This window comes from Fistularia commersonii, chromosome 15 (assembly GCF_037954325.1).
Source record: "Fistularia commersonii isolate RoL2024-O1a breed Wild chromosome 15, RoL_Fcom_v1.0, whole genome shotgun sequence".
Classification (NCBI taxonomy): Eukaryota; Metazoa; Chordata; class Actinopteri; order Syngnathiformes; family Fistulariidae; genus Fistularia; species Fistularia commersonii.
Window position 1 is genome coordinate 13,575,104 of NC_141298.1, and position 15,814 is coordinate 13,590,917.

Genomic DNA, 15,814 nt, shown 5'->3' on the forward strand with positions numbered 1-15,814 from the left:
TATTTTGGAGTTGTTTCAGGAGTCGGTGGGTAGGAGAATTGCATTATCCGGAAAAAAAGAATAGAATAGAAAGATGCAAGAACAAAATGGTATTCGAGTTGAACGCAAAATAAAAGATAGCAACAGCTTCCAGCGCCAGTATGATCATATTAAATTTCTGAGTATGGCCACTGCTCAGGTGTTGGAGTGCCCATCTTGTAATCGCCGGGTCCTCCAGAGGCCGTGCCCAAGTGTCTTTGGGCAAGACACAAAAAGCCCCGATTGCCCCTTGTGAGCTGGTTGGCTGCCTCTGCCATCACTTTGTATGACAGGGTTTGAGGAAACTCTCCAAGTCGCCTGATGCCGGGCTTACACCCAATCATTGTCACAGTCACAGACTTAAAACTGAAATTTTGCCGGTCCCATTATTTCAGTGTGAAGTGGTAATCTTGGTAGTTTTAGATCAGTCTTGGGCTTGCGACAATACCAAATGTTTGATATTGTCCCGAGTCTGTTAGTCTTTACAGTGACACGACACTATCAACAACCAGTAGATGCTCCAACAAAACCGGAAACAGGAAATCTGGTCGATAAACAATCCGAAAACGGGTTTTGGAGGCAGAACGGGAACGGCAAAGGACGTCCCGATCCATATGGACTGTCCAGAAAGAGGAGCGGATGGTGGAGCTGTGGGCAGGACAACCCGGCTTGGGCCGTGTCAACTCCCCAACGAATCACGACTGAGTGAAGAAGGAAAACAAAGGACTGAAATAGCAGAGGCTCTGCAGATACCCGAAAAAATTGCTGAAAAAATGTAGTAATTAGACTTGTAAGTCGTGACCCTGTAAGATCCCAGAATCGGTTGAGACTTAAAACTCTAGATGTGAGCAGGTGTGAGATGATAGTTTTCCACGAGTCTTTTCCGAATTTCTTCAAAGTCTTTAGATGTACAGGCCTAAGAGAGTCATTCTGTCCAATCAAAACCATTTCTTACTGACCAATGGACGGCGGTAAGCAAAGGCTGGGGTGTTGGTCTTGAACTCACAAGATCGAAGTAAAATGGAAGAAATTAGAATAGGATTGAAAACAACAATGTTTATATACAATACACTGTGTGTAGTTGGACACAGGCCGAATCACACTTCAAGCCTTCAGCCAACTTATCTGGTGAACAGTAACGCGTGGGGACTGAGAGGATTTTAATTTCATTATTTCAAGTGAAGTGGTAGGAGATCTGGAATCTAATAAGAGAAGTGCCATGGAAACCAAACAATCGATATCAGAACCAGCCTTTGTTGTTCAGCAGAGAGAGGGAGCAGGGAACCTCATAAAGAGCCCGAGGTGAACAGAAAGCTTTTATAGATCAATGCAAAGAGAAAATGTTGGTACTCCACACACAAAAAAAGAAAAACAAAAGACAGACATATGCAGCTCAGTGATGAGTTATTTTGAAGTCGAGCCCAGAATCCGCGGACCCTGAAAACACACCGAGGAAGTACACATCATTACATCTATAAGTAGAGGAATCCTTAGCTGGGAAAACTGACCAGCAGAATATCCAGGCAAATCCATTTGAGGAGTGATTGTACAATATCGTATTTTGCTTTATTTGGTGTAATTCAAATTTGATTATTTATTAGGTTTTTTTAAATCATTAAATTAAATTAATTAAATTAAATTTAATTTAATTTCATTTTTTTTTTTTTAATTTTGAAATATTATTAAGTATGAAACATACATTTTCCATTAATTTCTTTTTTTCAAATTATCCTTTATAACATTTTTTTGAATGCTTGGACCAAATCTTTTTTTGTTTTTCTTTTTCTCACAATATATCTGCTGTATATCTGAATTTCTGTCTTTTTTGAGAAAACTGTTGAATGAGTGGAAATCATTTGGCAATTTTTTGACAGAATATGAATCCTACGTCTGGCACTGTGAATTAGATAAAATAGATGGTTCACGGTGAACCTTAACTTCCTACAGACTTCAGGATGAACTCTTCTCAGCGCAAACTGAGCCAACCGGGCTTTTATTACGGCATGTCAATGGGTTGAAATGCATTGCTCCGGGTGAATTCTTGCATATTGTTAAGAAGGTGCAAAATGCAAATATATGTAAAAAAGCCTCTCTCTCAGGTCCATAACATAATTCATAGTCCTAAGCAAGCCATCAAGGAGATGTTTCCTGCTTCCTTGTTTATCGAGCAGCAGTTACATAGAATCCTCTCAAGCGAGAGCCAAAATCACAACAGAACCATTTTTCACAAACTACTATACTGTATTCTTTGGAAATTGTATGACTTTAACTCACTGGTGGGCATAAACATATAAAACCTAACATTGCGTTTTTTGAATATTTTGTATATCTTATTTGTTGTATGGCGTGTGCAATATGATAGACAGGGCAGAGAAATGGGGACAAAGCGTTCCTGCACAGTGCAGCATAAATATTACCCTGCAATACAATATAGCAAGGGCTATAAAAAGAAAGACTATTGGGAGTGATTAGCAGTACTAATCATGTTAGCAGGATAATGATAATAAACATAATAATTATAATATGAACAAATATCATTATTATTACAATTATGATGATTGATAAAAGTAGTAGTGGTAGTAGTAGTATTACCATCATATAATACAACAAGAAAACAGAATAATGGAAAATTTGTGAGTAATTTATTGTAATTTATTGAATTTCTGTTTATGATACTTATACAATTAATGATACTAACGATGACAATAATGACAACAATAGTGATACTCCTACTGCTACTACTACTACTGATGATAATAATAATAACGATAATAATTTCATCACCAGTATTGTATAGTTATCATATTGCAATGCATGATAATAATAATAATAATAATAATAATGATAATAATAATAATAATAATAATAATTATTATTATTATTATTATTATTATTGTTATTATTATTCATAATAATCTTTATTATTATTATCATTATTATCATTGTTATTATTAATGATAACAACAACAACAACAATAATAATAATAATAATACTAATGTTTATTATTATTATTATTATTATTATTATTATTGTTATTCACCCCTTTTCTTTTAATACCCATCACAGTTAGGAAGGACAAAGAATGGATTACTGCGTGTCCGACGTCAAAGAAGGATCCAAAATGACACGGTCAACATGGTGTCATGCCATGATGAGAAAATATTGACGTTAGGCGACAAAGTAACAAACGCTAATCCTACTTTCCCAGTAAAGTAGTGTGCTTCCAAAAATATTAACCAAATATCTTCCTGACTTTCAAACTTTGTCTCCAGTCAGTTGTAATGTTGTGTGAAGTGCACGTGTCACTATAAGGCTGGAGCGACGGCTCAGTACTCGCGGTGCCATCTGCATGTTGCCTTTGATTTAGACTTGCCCCAGATCTGCTATTTAATGAACCGAGCGCTCAATCAATAATTCACTGGAGTTTGAATAAAATCTAGGCTGATCAGATCCACTTTCATACAAGAACATAATCAGGGTCTTTGAGCAGCCTCATCTCTGTCATTAGCTGTATCCTGCTTTTTTTTTTTTTTTCCCTCGCCGAGTTCAATTAAGTCCCTTGATTGTGATTTTTGTTCCTTCTCGGCATACCGAAAAAGGAGGGCGACGACGTTGAACTTTTATTTGCCTCTCGTTTCCTGAATAATCAGTTGCGCGGGATCTATCTCACAGGAAAACCAACAGATTTTGAGAAATGAAACCCTGAGCAGTTTGTGTGCATTTCAGTGATCACATACATATATATATATATATATATATTATTGGTAGGCCTCATTTTTTCTGCTCCTCTGAAGGAGCGGCTTTTTCGTGATCAGTTGGAAAGCTGGACAGTTTACAAATGATAAACCAGAATAAACTCGAGTTAATTTGCTTCGCTAAAAAAAAGAAAAATTCCATTTATTTATCTACTTCTGGTGACTGAAGAGAAGCGCACGTCTTTAACTTGATGTTTGTCTTCTCATCAGGTGCCTACCGCGGTGAGTGTAAATTAATCCTGGCATCCGATTACATCGTTTTTATTTTAGAAAAATAATTGCAGATAACGTTTGTGATCCCTCAGTGTAAACAATTCAGCGGTTGTACCGCGTCTGCAGTATTTTAGTCATAATTCATTTTTCAAAAAAAAAAAAAGCATTTGCAACTTATCTCCTTTAAAGCTTATATCATAGCCTGCATTAAGCTGGCAGGAGCAGAGGTGTAATATTTTAAAGTGGTTTATCATTACAGACAGAAAGTGGTTGCCATGGAGTCAAAGCTGTTTAGATATATTGCAAAACCTGCATATATTGATACTACTTCCATACCCAGGATGCATCCTGACATCTGTTATCAGACCAAAGGGTTACTGCTCACCAAAGGGTGGGTGAGCAGTATGATAGAGTTGTTTTTCTTCCTCTTTCCTTCAAACAAAACTCTGCAGCAGGATCATTACTTAAGCACTACTTAGATTACACGTGCTAAAGAGCTTTAGGGTGCACACAAATCATTAGGAAAATCCAAAACACCAACTCGAGTGGAGGCAAGTGGCTTGGAAATCATCTGAAGGGTTTGATTGCGGACAGTGAGATGAAATAGTGATGCTCTTTAAAACCGAACTCAAAGTCTTCGGAAAGTTTTGTTTTATTACTTATTATTATCATTCATTTATTATTATTACTATTATAACTTGTTTCCTATTATTACTATTACAATTATTATTAGTAGTATTATTAGCATTATTATTATTATTATTAAGTTGAAAGTCAAAGTTTAAAGTTAGACTTATTGACAATTTTATTTCATGTACCAGACATACAGAGGAATCAAGAAGATCGTTTTCACTATCCCACCATGACAAGAAATTAACAAAATGATAATAGTAAGTGCACAATAAAAGTAAAAAAAAAAAAAAAAAAACATATTAAACCATAAAGTTCAAGGTAAAGGAGACTTAACGGCATAAAAATTGAAATGTATAGATACATGTATTTTGTATGGAGAGAGTAGCAGCTTAGGTTTCTGCGCAGTTTAGTGCAAAACCCGATTAGTATGTACAGGACAGTCTCAGAAAATTAGAATATTGTTATAAAGTTCTTTATCTTCTGTAATGCAAGTAAAAAAACAAAAAATACTATGGCATGAATTCTAATATTTTAGGGTAGGAATTTTGAGTTTTCTTAAGATGTAAGCCATAATCAGTAATAATAAAATAATAAAAGGCTTGCAATATTTCAGTTGATTTGTAATGAGCCCAGAATGTATGACATTTTTGTTTTTGTAATTGCATTACAGAAGATAAAGAACTTCTAGTTTTCTGAGACAGTTCTGTAATGCAGGTGTATAGCATGTGAGAAAAGGAAACTGATTCAAAATCATAAAAAAATGATTGTATAGATATATAAACATATGTATTTTGCATGTAGGGAGAATAGCGGAAGGGGTTTCTGCATAGTTTTTATCATTTCTGATTTGCTGCGCGTTGTCACTCCACACGTGCTCGAAGGAAATCCAAAGGCGATGGGCTTTGGTCGGACCCACGACAGAAAAGGGGATTTAATCTCAGAGAAATGTGAAAATACAGAATAGTGAGGGTGGTTAGCGCCTCCGCCTCGAAGCGACCAGGTTGGATTCCACCAGTAGATCAAAATACTCAGCGACCCCTAATTGTAGAGGAGATCATTTATTGATATTATTAATATCATTCATTAATATAGCAATGATAGAAAATAAATGTTGATTTCTATTAATCAGCACGGAGCGTGCATTTTCTCTTCCTCCCTGGCTTTAGCTGCTGACTAGTAGTTTCTAGCGACGACTCCCATCACCCTCACCTTCCCTCGGAGCGGCGTGCAGGAATGCGACGAGAAAAACGAATTCGGGCCGTGGCTGATTTTTTTTTTTTTTTTTCTCCGCACAGCCCGCCCACAAGTGGCTACTGGAGAGATGTTCAACTTTTGTTAGGATTCATCTCGGATTTCCAGTTTAATTTGGCAGTCCGAACGATCATTAAAATACAGAAATAGATCGCTCTACTGCCAATGCTGTAACCTTTATTGACATTTATAGCAGGAAGACGACCTACCTTTTTTTTGCCCAGTGTACTATAGCCTTCCACTGTTTTGACTTTTGTTCTTTTTTGACTTAGCAGCCATGGGGATTTTCGCTCTTGTAAACTATTTTTGAATGCGAATGTAATCACGCTTGTCATTTATATCCGTTCTTGACATTACCAACCGCCCGAAACGTATTCCGTTTAACGACCCACTCTACCGTCCAAACTATATGATAGGATTTCTTTTAACAGCATAGGGTGTTTCTGCGAGACAGGATCATGACCTGGGGGTGTTTTCTCCCCCGCACAGTTCCCCCAGATGACCCGGTGATAGTGGGGGCCCCTGTCGTGAGTTTGAGAGCCGGCGACCACCTCAACCTGACCTGCCACGCGGACAACGCCAAACCCGCGGCGTCCATAATCTGGATCCGCAACGGTCTGGTCCTGAGCGGCGCCATGTACTCCAAGGTAAGGCCATCCCTAAAGTCCATTATCCACAGGCTTTCTTTTACAGTGATCCCTCACTATAACGCGGTTTACTTTTCACGGTTTCACTGCTTCACGGATTTGCATCGTACATTGTGTTCTGTATTCTGATTGGCTGAAAAGTCACTCCGCCTCTTCTCTACCTGTGCGTCAATAACATCGCAGTTTAATATGTCCACGTACGTAAAACAGCTTGCCAAATTTACATTACGTACATGCAAATTCTCTTGCAATTTCGAGTTTCTCTAAAACCAATAATGTTGACAAAACGCTCTGGACCAACAAAAGCACCTGCGGCAGGGCCATAAAGGCAGCGGAAGATGCCGTCTATCACAGATAAAGTTAAACTTCTGGACATGCTAAGGGAAGGTTAAAGCTATGTGGCTGTAGGTCGGCTTTAAGGAATTAATGAATCTTCCGTTCGTTCCATAAAGAAGGACGAAAAAAACATAAGGACGACAGCAGCAATGTATAAAAGAGTATTTAATTGTATAATAATTGTAAAAAAAAAAAAAAAGTTTTCTACTTCATGGATTTTGCCTATCACGGGTTCTTCTTGGAACGTAACCCCAGCGAAAAACAAGGGTATACTGTATATTGAACCCAAACAAAAGCACCTTATTCATTTTCACTGACTTTTCAGAGGATTAGCATGAGCATTATCTTTAATTTGAAGGCAATACGAACCAAACAAAAGTTAATGCTAACCCACCTCGGTGTCTTAAATCATAATAGTGTCTTAATATTGCATTATTGTTCAGTACCCTTGTTCAAATTTTTGCCAAAAGTATTGAACTGTGCAGCAAATGTTCCCCGCCCGGGTGGTTAAACAGTAATAATACCTGACGGAATAAGAATAAAGGAGAAATAAAGATGCATTATTTGTTACAATCCTCGGCGTGAATAGAATCTGTACAGAATCCATCAAGAACGCATCTGACACTGACAATGGCACCTGCAGGCGCCACAAAAGCACAGCTCGCGTCCGTACATCTAAAAGATTGTATCTGTTCGCGTTTCACCCGTAAAATCAGAAATAAAACAAGAGCAGTCACAGCAAACAGCAGGACAGAACATTCAGTTCAGGGGAAAAAAAAATAAAAATAGGAGCAAAATAAGAATAAGCTTCCTACAGGGTATTGATCTTCTCTCACTTGGAAAAACCTGATTCTTTTCAAATCGAAGTTTCTTATACGTGCATCATTTTTCTATGAGGGGCGGAGACCTTGATGGCAACACAACATCATGTGTAACATAGGTATACATGCACGTATTCTACATTTCGATGATTCCGCGTTGCAGTAAATACCACCATGTACCCAGGACAAGGCCGCATCATACACGTCCTTGGTTGCGTTTTAACATGGTTAAATTCCAAAAAAAACAAACAAAAAAAATGGTAATAGATGTTTTGTGTAGCGCCCCTACAACTGTATATACAGATTTCAGTAGGTGTGGTTGGGAAACGGCCAGACTACGCATCTTTTACTTGGATATAATTAACAAGTTAACTTGTCAAGGTCGGTGAAATCTATAGAAAAGCACTATTATACAGTGATAAAACAGAAATTCCACAATCTCACCACGCAAAACCCATTCACGTCATGTCCTGACTCTACTGTCTCTTTTATCCTTCTTTGTCCCAGCCCACACACATCCTGCCTATTTTTGTTTATTCATTTCTATTTATTTTTGTCACTCTATTTTTATTGTTGTATTTTTCCACCTGTTCCCTAATGTTGTTGTTGTTGTTGTCTATTTATCTGCTGTCTATTCATCATGTTTTTTTTTTGTTTTTTTTTGTCTTGCTATCTTCTGGCTTCTGCCTTTCTATTCAAATGTATATTCATATTTATTTCCTTTTTTTTTTTGACATTATGACTGTTACCCTATAGGGGTCAATAAAGTTGACTTATCTACTGCTTATGTGTTGACAGCCAGACTGTAATATGCATATACTGATATAAATGTACTGAAATTAGGTAAATTTAAGTCACTGGACCTCCAAGTGAAAGCTTGCAAAAATGTTACACGTCTTTATTTACCGATCTGAGCTCGATGTGGGCGGCCGTCTGTCTCGACCAGCTGTTACTTGGTAATAGCTGAAAACAGCCAACATGATCAGATATTAGTTTTAATATTCAGAGAAGTCACTTGCATCTGAAGGCATCTGGATTTAAATGTTGATGCTGGTTTAATTAAAATTTTTCAAAATTAAATATCAACCATCAATGAGCATGAAAAAATTATATGTACTTTCCAAATCCAATAACTCGACTTAATCTTCATACCGTCTGACAAACATCATAACTTACCACCTCCGTGTTGGGAAAAAAAACAGTCGTGCACTCAGTGGAGGTGAGAGTAAACAGCGATGATGCAACTTTGTCAAATCTTGTCTCTATATTTTCTGGTAACTTTTATTTTTCTTCTTCCCTAAAAATATCCAAATGTCTACGGGGCTCGGGTTTCAACAGAGGGAGAAGTCGGGTCGCGTTGTCACGTCATTGCAGTGCCAGTTGTCGAACACGTTAAACACTTAAAGGTTGACTAAAATGTGTTTGTGTAATTTGTAGTTGTTTAGTCAAACTATATATAAAATAGTGCACGTTTCTTAACTTCAGTGTCCCTGAACACGTCAGGTGAGTCGACGTGTATTAGTGAAAACCAACACATCCAATTCTGTTTGTAAGTAACAAAATCCTGAAATATTAAAAAATATTAGATTATACAGATGTTGATTTTTTTAAGTGGAATTATTAAGAGCCCTTTATTTTGGTTTTTTTTTTTCAGTGTTTACAAAACCAGAGGTATTTGGGTGACGGCAGTTTTGAAGGACTATTTTTGTGATCTTTTTTTTTTTAACCAAAGTTGTTATGACTTCTCGGGCTGTTTATCATGTCAGATATGTGCTTTCTTTAAAGAAAAAAAAATGAATAAATAAAGGTAAAACTTTGCGAGAGGGCAAACATCGCAAACATCTTTCCACCTTAATGACACTCGACGTATTTTTCATGTTCGGGCGTTCACCCGTCCAGAAACTCGTTGGACTGCCAGGAAAGGTGCTGACTAGCTCATCAGGAGCAATTAGGGGTTCAATGTCTTGCTCAAGGGCATTTCAACACGGTCTCCGGAGGAGCTGAGGGTCGGGATACTTCATTAATAAATGATGGTTCAATCAGGAAGCGCCGTGACCGTTGTTGAATTTATGTCCGACCGAGCGAATGCTGGAACATTTCCACGGGAGAAGTTAGTTGCTTTTCCTTTACCCCCGTGGCACGGTTCATTTTTCTCTGTATCCTCGCGCCATTCAGGCCAGATGTTGTTTACCAGACTACCATCTTCAATATCTCTCCAAATGTCCCATTATCAAATTCCCCCGTGCCTTTATATGAAAAAAAAAAAGGAAAAAAGGGAAAAAAAAAAACTACATTCGGTGGATTTCCACTCCAAACATGATCACGGTCAAATGATTTGTGATGTCACAAATTCTGCTCTTAAAACACGGGTACACCAATTTTTTTGCGCATGTCATGAATAGATAGTGACCTATGGAATGATATCTGTATAAACACCATTTCACCCCAAACACACTGTTGCCGCTGGCTTTCACCACCTCTTGTGCTCGACCAGATTCACTGTATTATTTACAACTAATATACTACCGCTATATAATTAAAGCTCTTTAGTCAGATCGGCAGTGTGAGCACTCATGTCATACTTAAAACATGACAGAGATTGAGCGAACGTTCCAGAAATTTCAATCATTTATGCTTTCTTTGGCAGCTCAATTATTCCGCCTCGAGTCCAGGGCCAACAAAGCGCTGTCCATTTAAAGGCCCGATCCCCCCTTGCAGAAGCTTAGCACAGTTTTACTCTGTAGCTTTGGCAGGCTAACAGCGCGTTACTCCTCGCGGAAATGCATAAATTATACAGAGCCTCTTCATTTGGACATGTTTTTTTATAGACAGAGAGCTTCGGTCATTACTATTTTATATATATATGTAACCATTTAACATTTCTCAGCACGTCATTGAATAAACGTGAATAATTGACGTGCTCACTGAGCGAGACAGGTGTGTCACACTATTCGATCTTGTATATGTGTGCATTTATTCATTTGTTTCAGACTCCGCTTCTACTTCATAAGAGAAGGGTCCATATATTTTGTCTCTTAAATTTCATCCGCAGAAGAGGATGATAATTAAATTGCTCTTTACGTGTCATTTCCAATACGTAAATGCGCAAAAGCCTGACGGTAAAAGGGTAGAGAATTTACTGCCAACACGCGCAGGGCGATATAATATCAGGAGCTTCTATTTTGTGCACGTGTTCATCTCCAGCGTCTCACAATAAAAAAAAGACCCGGGCTCGGGATTTTTTGCCGACGCTGCCACGCGACCTCCGGTTCTATTTGGGCTCCGGCGCCGAAATGGGGAAGAGCAGAGAATGTCACGTACTTTGAGGTACAGCCAATCATTTTCCTGTTCTGGTTGATACGATGACAATGGAGTCGTCCAGGGAACTCGCACGATGCCACAAACCCTTTTACGCTAAAAAAGCACAAATAACCATTTACTTGTGCGTCGAAGCGAGGCAGGGCTCTCAGCGAGGGCACATATTTAGACCCCCTTTTTTTTTCCCCAGACAGCTGATTTATATTTCTGTTTATATATCTGTTTAACTGTTTATTCATGAATTTATTTGAATTTTTCATTTTATTTTTTTCTTCCTTTTCCAATGAGAAGTGACTATTTTAAAAGGAAAAGCACGGCAAACAGTGATTTTTTCTTTTTTTTAACTCAAGACCGTATACAATATTGTAGCGGCTCAAAGTGCTTCATATCCAGATCTTAAATTTAACAATATATATATACATATATATTTTATAAAATTGAAAATCTAGAGACGTTATCTTTTTTTTTCTTTTTTTCTTTTACAAGGCCAACCTGTTTATCCTTAAGTGTATGATAACACATTGGATTAAAATGCAAGGCTGATCATCTGGCCAGTATTTGTGGGCCGGTGCATTTTACGTGCGAGCTCGCAGTCTGACAAGTTCAGTCTGAGGGCAGGCTCCTCTAGTTAGTGCTAATGGTGAAAAAAACATACATCAAATAAATAATAAAAGATAGAAAGAGACGGGAAGCTAAGGGAGTGATGTTTGTCTGATATATGATTTATTGAGACTGTGTCAGTGATACATTTGATTTTTTTTTTTCCTGAAGAACAGGTTGAAACACTTGTGTCACCGCAGCTGTGCAACTGAAACATTCGTGTTGGGTTAGGATACTATATTTATTAAATATTAAAATAAAAAATAAAAAATTAGAGGTGATACTCAACCCAAGAAGCAAAAAAAAGCAAAAGAAAGAAATGCCATGTAACTCCCGATGCAACGATACAACTCAGGTAAACAGCTTAGATTCAAGTTTCCATGAATCAGCTGAACTTTAAGGGCCAAGGAATCAGGGTTTTCACGTGCGACCGAAATAGTGTAAAGGACTGAACCACTTCACTGAGATTAACTAGCATCAGACAACACAAAAGCAGCCTGACTCTTGGTACCACGGGACGTCGGTAAAAGTGGGCTTCTGAATTTCGTAAACAGTAGCAGCGGGTGAAACTAAACATTCACGACTTCATTTTTGTTCTCTTATGAGCCACGTGTCTCTCCATCCGTCTTGTTCTCTTCCTGGTGGTGGTTTTGCCTTTATGACGGAGGCCTGGGATCAGAAATGCAAGGGGCGTCTTTTATTGTGTTGTTTCGAAGCAGCCACACAGCCACAGGAAACATTAAATTTGTCACCGCGGTGACCGATCACCACGAATGAAATGAAATTGTAATGTAGCTGCTGCTCAAATGGAACTGATTGAGGGCCTGCCATCTGCAGGAAACACATTAGGGTAAGGAACTAGTTTGTTTATTCCAATAGGAAATTAGATTTTCACTGTAGGGTAAGACATGTCAAAACGATTTAATTGAATGACGATTGAATGATTATGTTTGTAGTGGTGCAATAATTGACCAATTAATATCTAATTCCGGCCACTCCTCTCTGCCGCTGTGCACTTTTCTCCGGTTTGGGAACTGCGGGGTTTTGGAATAAGTTTTAAAATTGCAGGACACACCAGTTTTGTGGACTCGTGCAGAGGGATATACCAATTTTCTACAGCCCCTTCACAGCAGACGTTCCTTATGCAGCTCTCCGAGCAATACTGACTCAGCTTGTTTGGCAGGTCATGTGACAGATAGACAGTAGGCATCCTTTTTTCAGGTGCCTCCGAAATCCAGAACAGATCGGAACTAAAATCATCTCGCGGTACGGCGGTTCAGGTGCTATTCACACAATCCCGTATGTATTTCGCGAATCCCGTTCATTCAATCACTTTCCACACCACTCGTCCTGCAATCGGGGTTTTAAAATTGTGTGCATTTATTTTGCACACAATTTTTTTTTTTTTTTTTGCACAGCTCTATTCTCATTCTCTTTTTTGGCATTTGTCGTCCTTTTTTTTTTTTTTCTCCCCCTCAGACCTTGTTGCGGGACGGTAAGCGAGAGAGCACCATCAGCACGCTGTACCTGTCTCCATCCAACATCGAGTCGGGACAACAGATCACCTGCCGCGCCTCCAACAAGGCCGCCCCGAACGGGAAGGATGCGACCGTTAAAATTGACATCCAGCGTAAGTAAAAAAAAAACAAAACAAAAAGTACACGAACCCTGTTTCAGCATAAACTTACAAAAACATCATCTTCTTGACCGAGCTACATCGCCAGGCCCGTCCGTTCACTGTCCTGCATTAATATTTCACAGGGTTCCCCACTAAACGGAAAATGTATCTAAGACGCATTTAATCTTATATTCATAAACTGTATGCTTAAAACCTTCTGAGTGTTCCAATAAAAAGTTCCAAAAGTCTCAAATCCAAGTAGGAGACATCGAGATTACTCCATATTTATACATTAAATACGATTGGTTTAATTGGATCCGACTTCATCGGCACGGATAGCTGTAATGGATCCGACTTAGCCCCGTAAATAGACAAATCTGCCGAATTCACGTTTAATTTAATTTCACAGTGGATCCTTCTGCTCCACCTCACCCCCGAAATTCGTTCCGGTTTATTCCAGTTTAATGATAACCGAGCCGAACGCAGCCATCTGATTAGCGGCGGCTCTGATAAGAGGACTAGCGGAGGAATAGGAACACCCAATTCCGCTGAGACATACTTGAAAACACAAGCTGCGTGCCGCAGCCAAGGTGGATACCGCTTCTGAATCTGAATGAGCATCGACAGACTTGGATGGAATACTTACTTTAAAAGACAATATAAACAACCGCTATGTTTGCTGATTTTGTCCTGCGAGGGTTTAGTAAGCGGCACATTGTTTACTACGTTTCCCCAACTCTCGTTGTTAAATCGCTCGTACATCTGTAGCTCTGATTGGCCGTGCACCGAGCCTGTTCTTCCTCCGCGCCGCGCTAAAACCTCTCCAGAGATCTGAAAACAACTGAAGGAGACCAGACCAACTTTTATTACCGATTTTGGTCCAGTAATGCAATGCTACCATGACAACATGCAACTGCTGCTGACTCGCGTAGTGATGTCAATGATCTGTTAGGAACGTTGTATATAATGGGCGCCCATTATTTGAGGACAAAAGCTAACTCCAACTCAGACATATAGAAACCTTTCATGGTATTAAATGTTTTTTTTAAGGCAGGAAGCTTAACTGCATGATTAGTCGTCGTTAAACTTGTCTGATCGATGTCAGATCCGGATACATCGGGGCCAACGTGCACCTGGCCTAAAAAATGCAGGAAAAAAGGGGACTATTCTCCAAACTGTTCATATTTAAGTGGCTCTTAATTTATTTTATCAGAAAAATTATCAATACATGTATCTCAAGATACTATCTAATGCATTAAATAAACTATTTCTTGTAGTATCTATGTAGTATTCTTGCAGATGAATAATTTAAAAATTAACAGAAAACCACTGTTGGCTTTCTTGGAAAATTCTGCGATGAAGTGTTAAAAAAAAAAAGTAAAAAAAAAGAATTAATCAGAATGAAATAAGAAATTTCAGGAACAGAACAACACAAATAATCAGTCCGTTGTAGATTGCAGATGTTATTTTCTCAGCCAATCGACAGCCTGTACAATTTAATGAGAACAATGTGTGCTCTGTCTTGTGTCTCTCCCCCCGCAGCTTCAAAGAGGCGTACGAGCCCAGAAAATTGAGTCCCTCTATGAAAAATTTAATTGTTAGATGATATTATTTAATCACAAAAAAGAGAAAAAAAAAAAAAAAACACTAGCCTGCGAGCTTTGGTTATGAAATAGTATTATTTTTTTTTTTGTATTCCTCACAGCTACTTCAAAGCTATGACTAATTAACCAGAAAATGCGTTGCAGAGATGTATTTCTCTTGACACGTTCATTTTTTTTTCTTCTTCATGCATTATTTTTCCACTTCAATTTTTTGTTCATCCCAAAAAAAAAAAAAAAAAAGTTCACAGGGTGTAGTTTGAAGAGAGTGATATGCGTGAGCTAACTGATTAACAGCTGTTTAGCTCATTGTAAGTAATCCCTTAATCCTTTTGTCATGCAAAACAATGGAAGCAAGAGTTGAGAGAATGTTTGATACCACCCCTGCTTTTATAATGGCGGCTCTGGTAAGAGCGCTCGCTGGCATCCGCAGACACCGCCGCGAACACCTCCGGAGTCACCGAAATGTGCATATCTTCGGGAAACAGACTTCACGGCGAAAATGAGGGGTGCTCGGAGTAATTGCGCCGCCATTGGTTTTTCAAATGAGTCTAAATCACTGCCGGTACAGTGTCGGCGCCGGGCACTTAAACACGCAGTCTTTGTTCCATTTAACATGCGCATACTGTATGGCTCCGAGGTGGGCTGATGCCACACTGAGCGAGGCCCTTTCCCAAATGCTATGATTGAAATAAACAGCTCAATAAATAACAGCGTTAATTGACTATATGAATGAAAAAGATTGAAATATAACTGTGAGAATAACAAACAAATTAATTTGAAAATGAACACCTTATCAATGAAAAAAGCCAATTTGCGGTTATACATTATTATTTCAAAATTATTTATTTCTGTTGCCATTTATTCCTGTCTTTTTTTGCTGTTGTTCATTTACCCATTTAATTGCACCTATTTTTCTGTTTAATATTACAGTTTATTCCTGAATTTCTTCATTTTATGACAGTCATTAGAACGCAAACTCAGACCGTGGAGTTAGGGATT

General features: G+C 38.4%; 1 protein-coding gene across 1 annotated transcript in view; it reads left to right on the forward strand.

Annotated features, from left to right (window-relative positions):
* LOC147226621 (kin of IRRE-like protein 3) overlaps window positions 1-15,814 on the forward strand; it is a 212,739-nt gene that overhangs the window by 153,617 nt on the left and 43,308 nt on the right. The window contains exons 4-5 of the mRNA XM_086160977.1: window positions 6,361-6,518; window positions 13,073-13,223. Coding sequence (XP_086017103.1) covers window positions 6,361-6,518; window positions 13,073-13,223 — 309 coding nt within the window. The remainder of the gene's footprint in view (window positions 1-6,360; window positions 6,519-13,072; window positions 13,224-15,814) is intronic.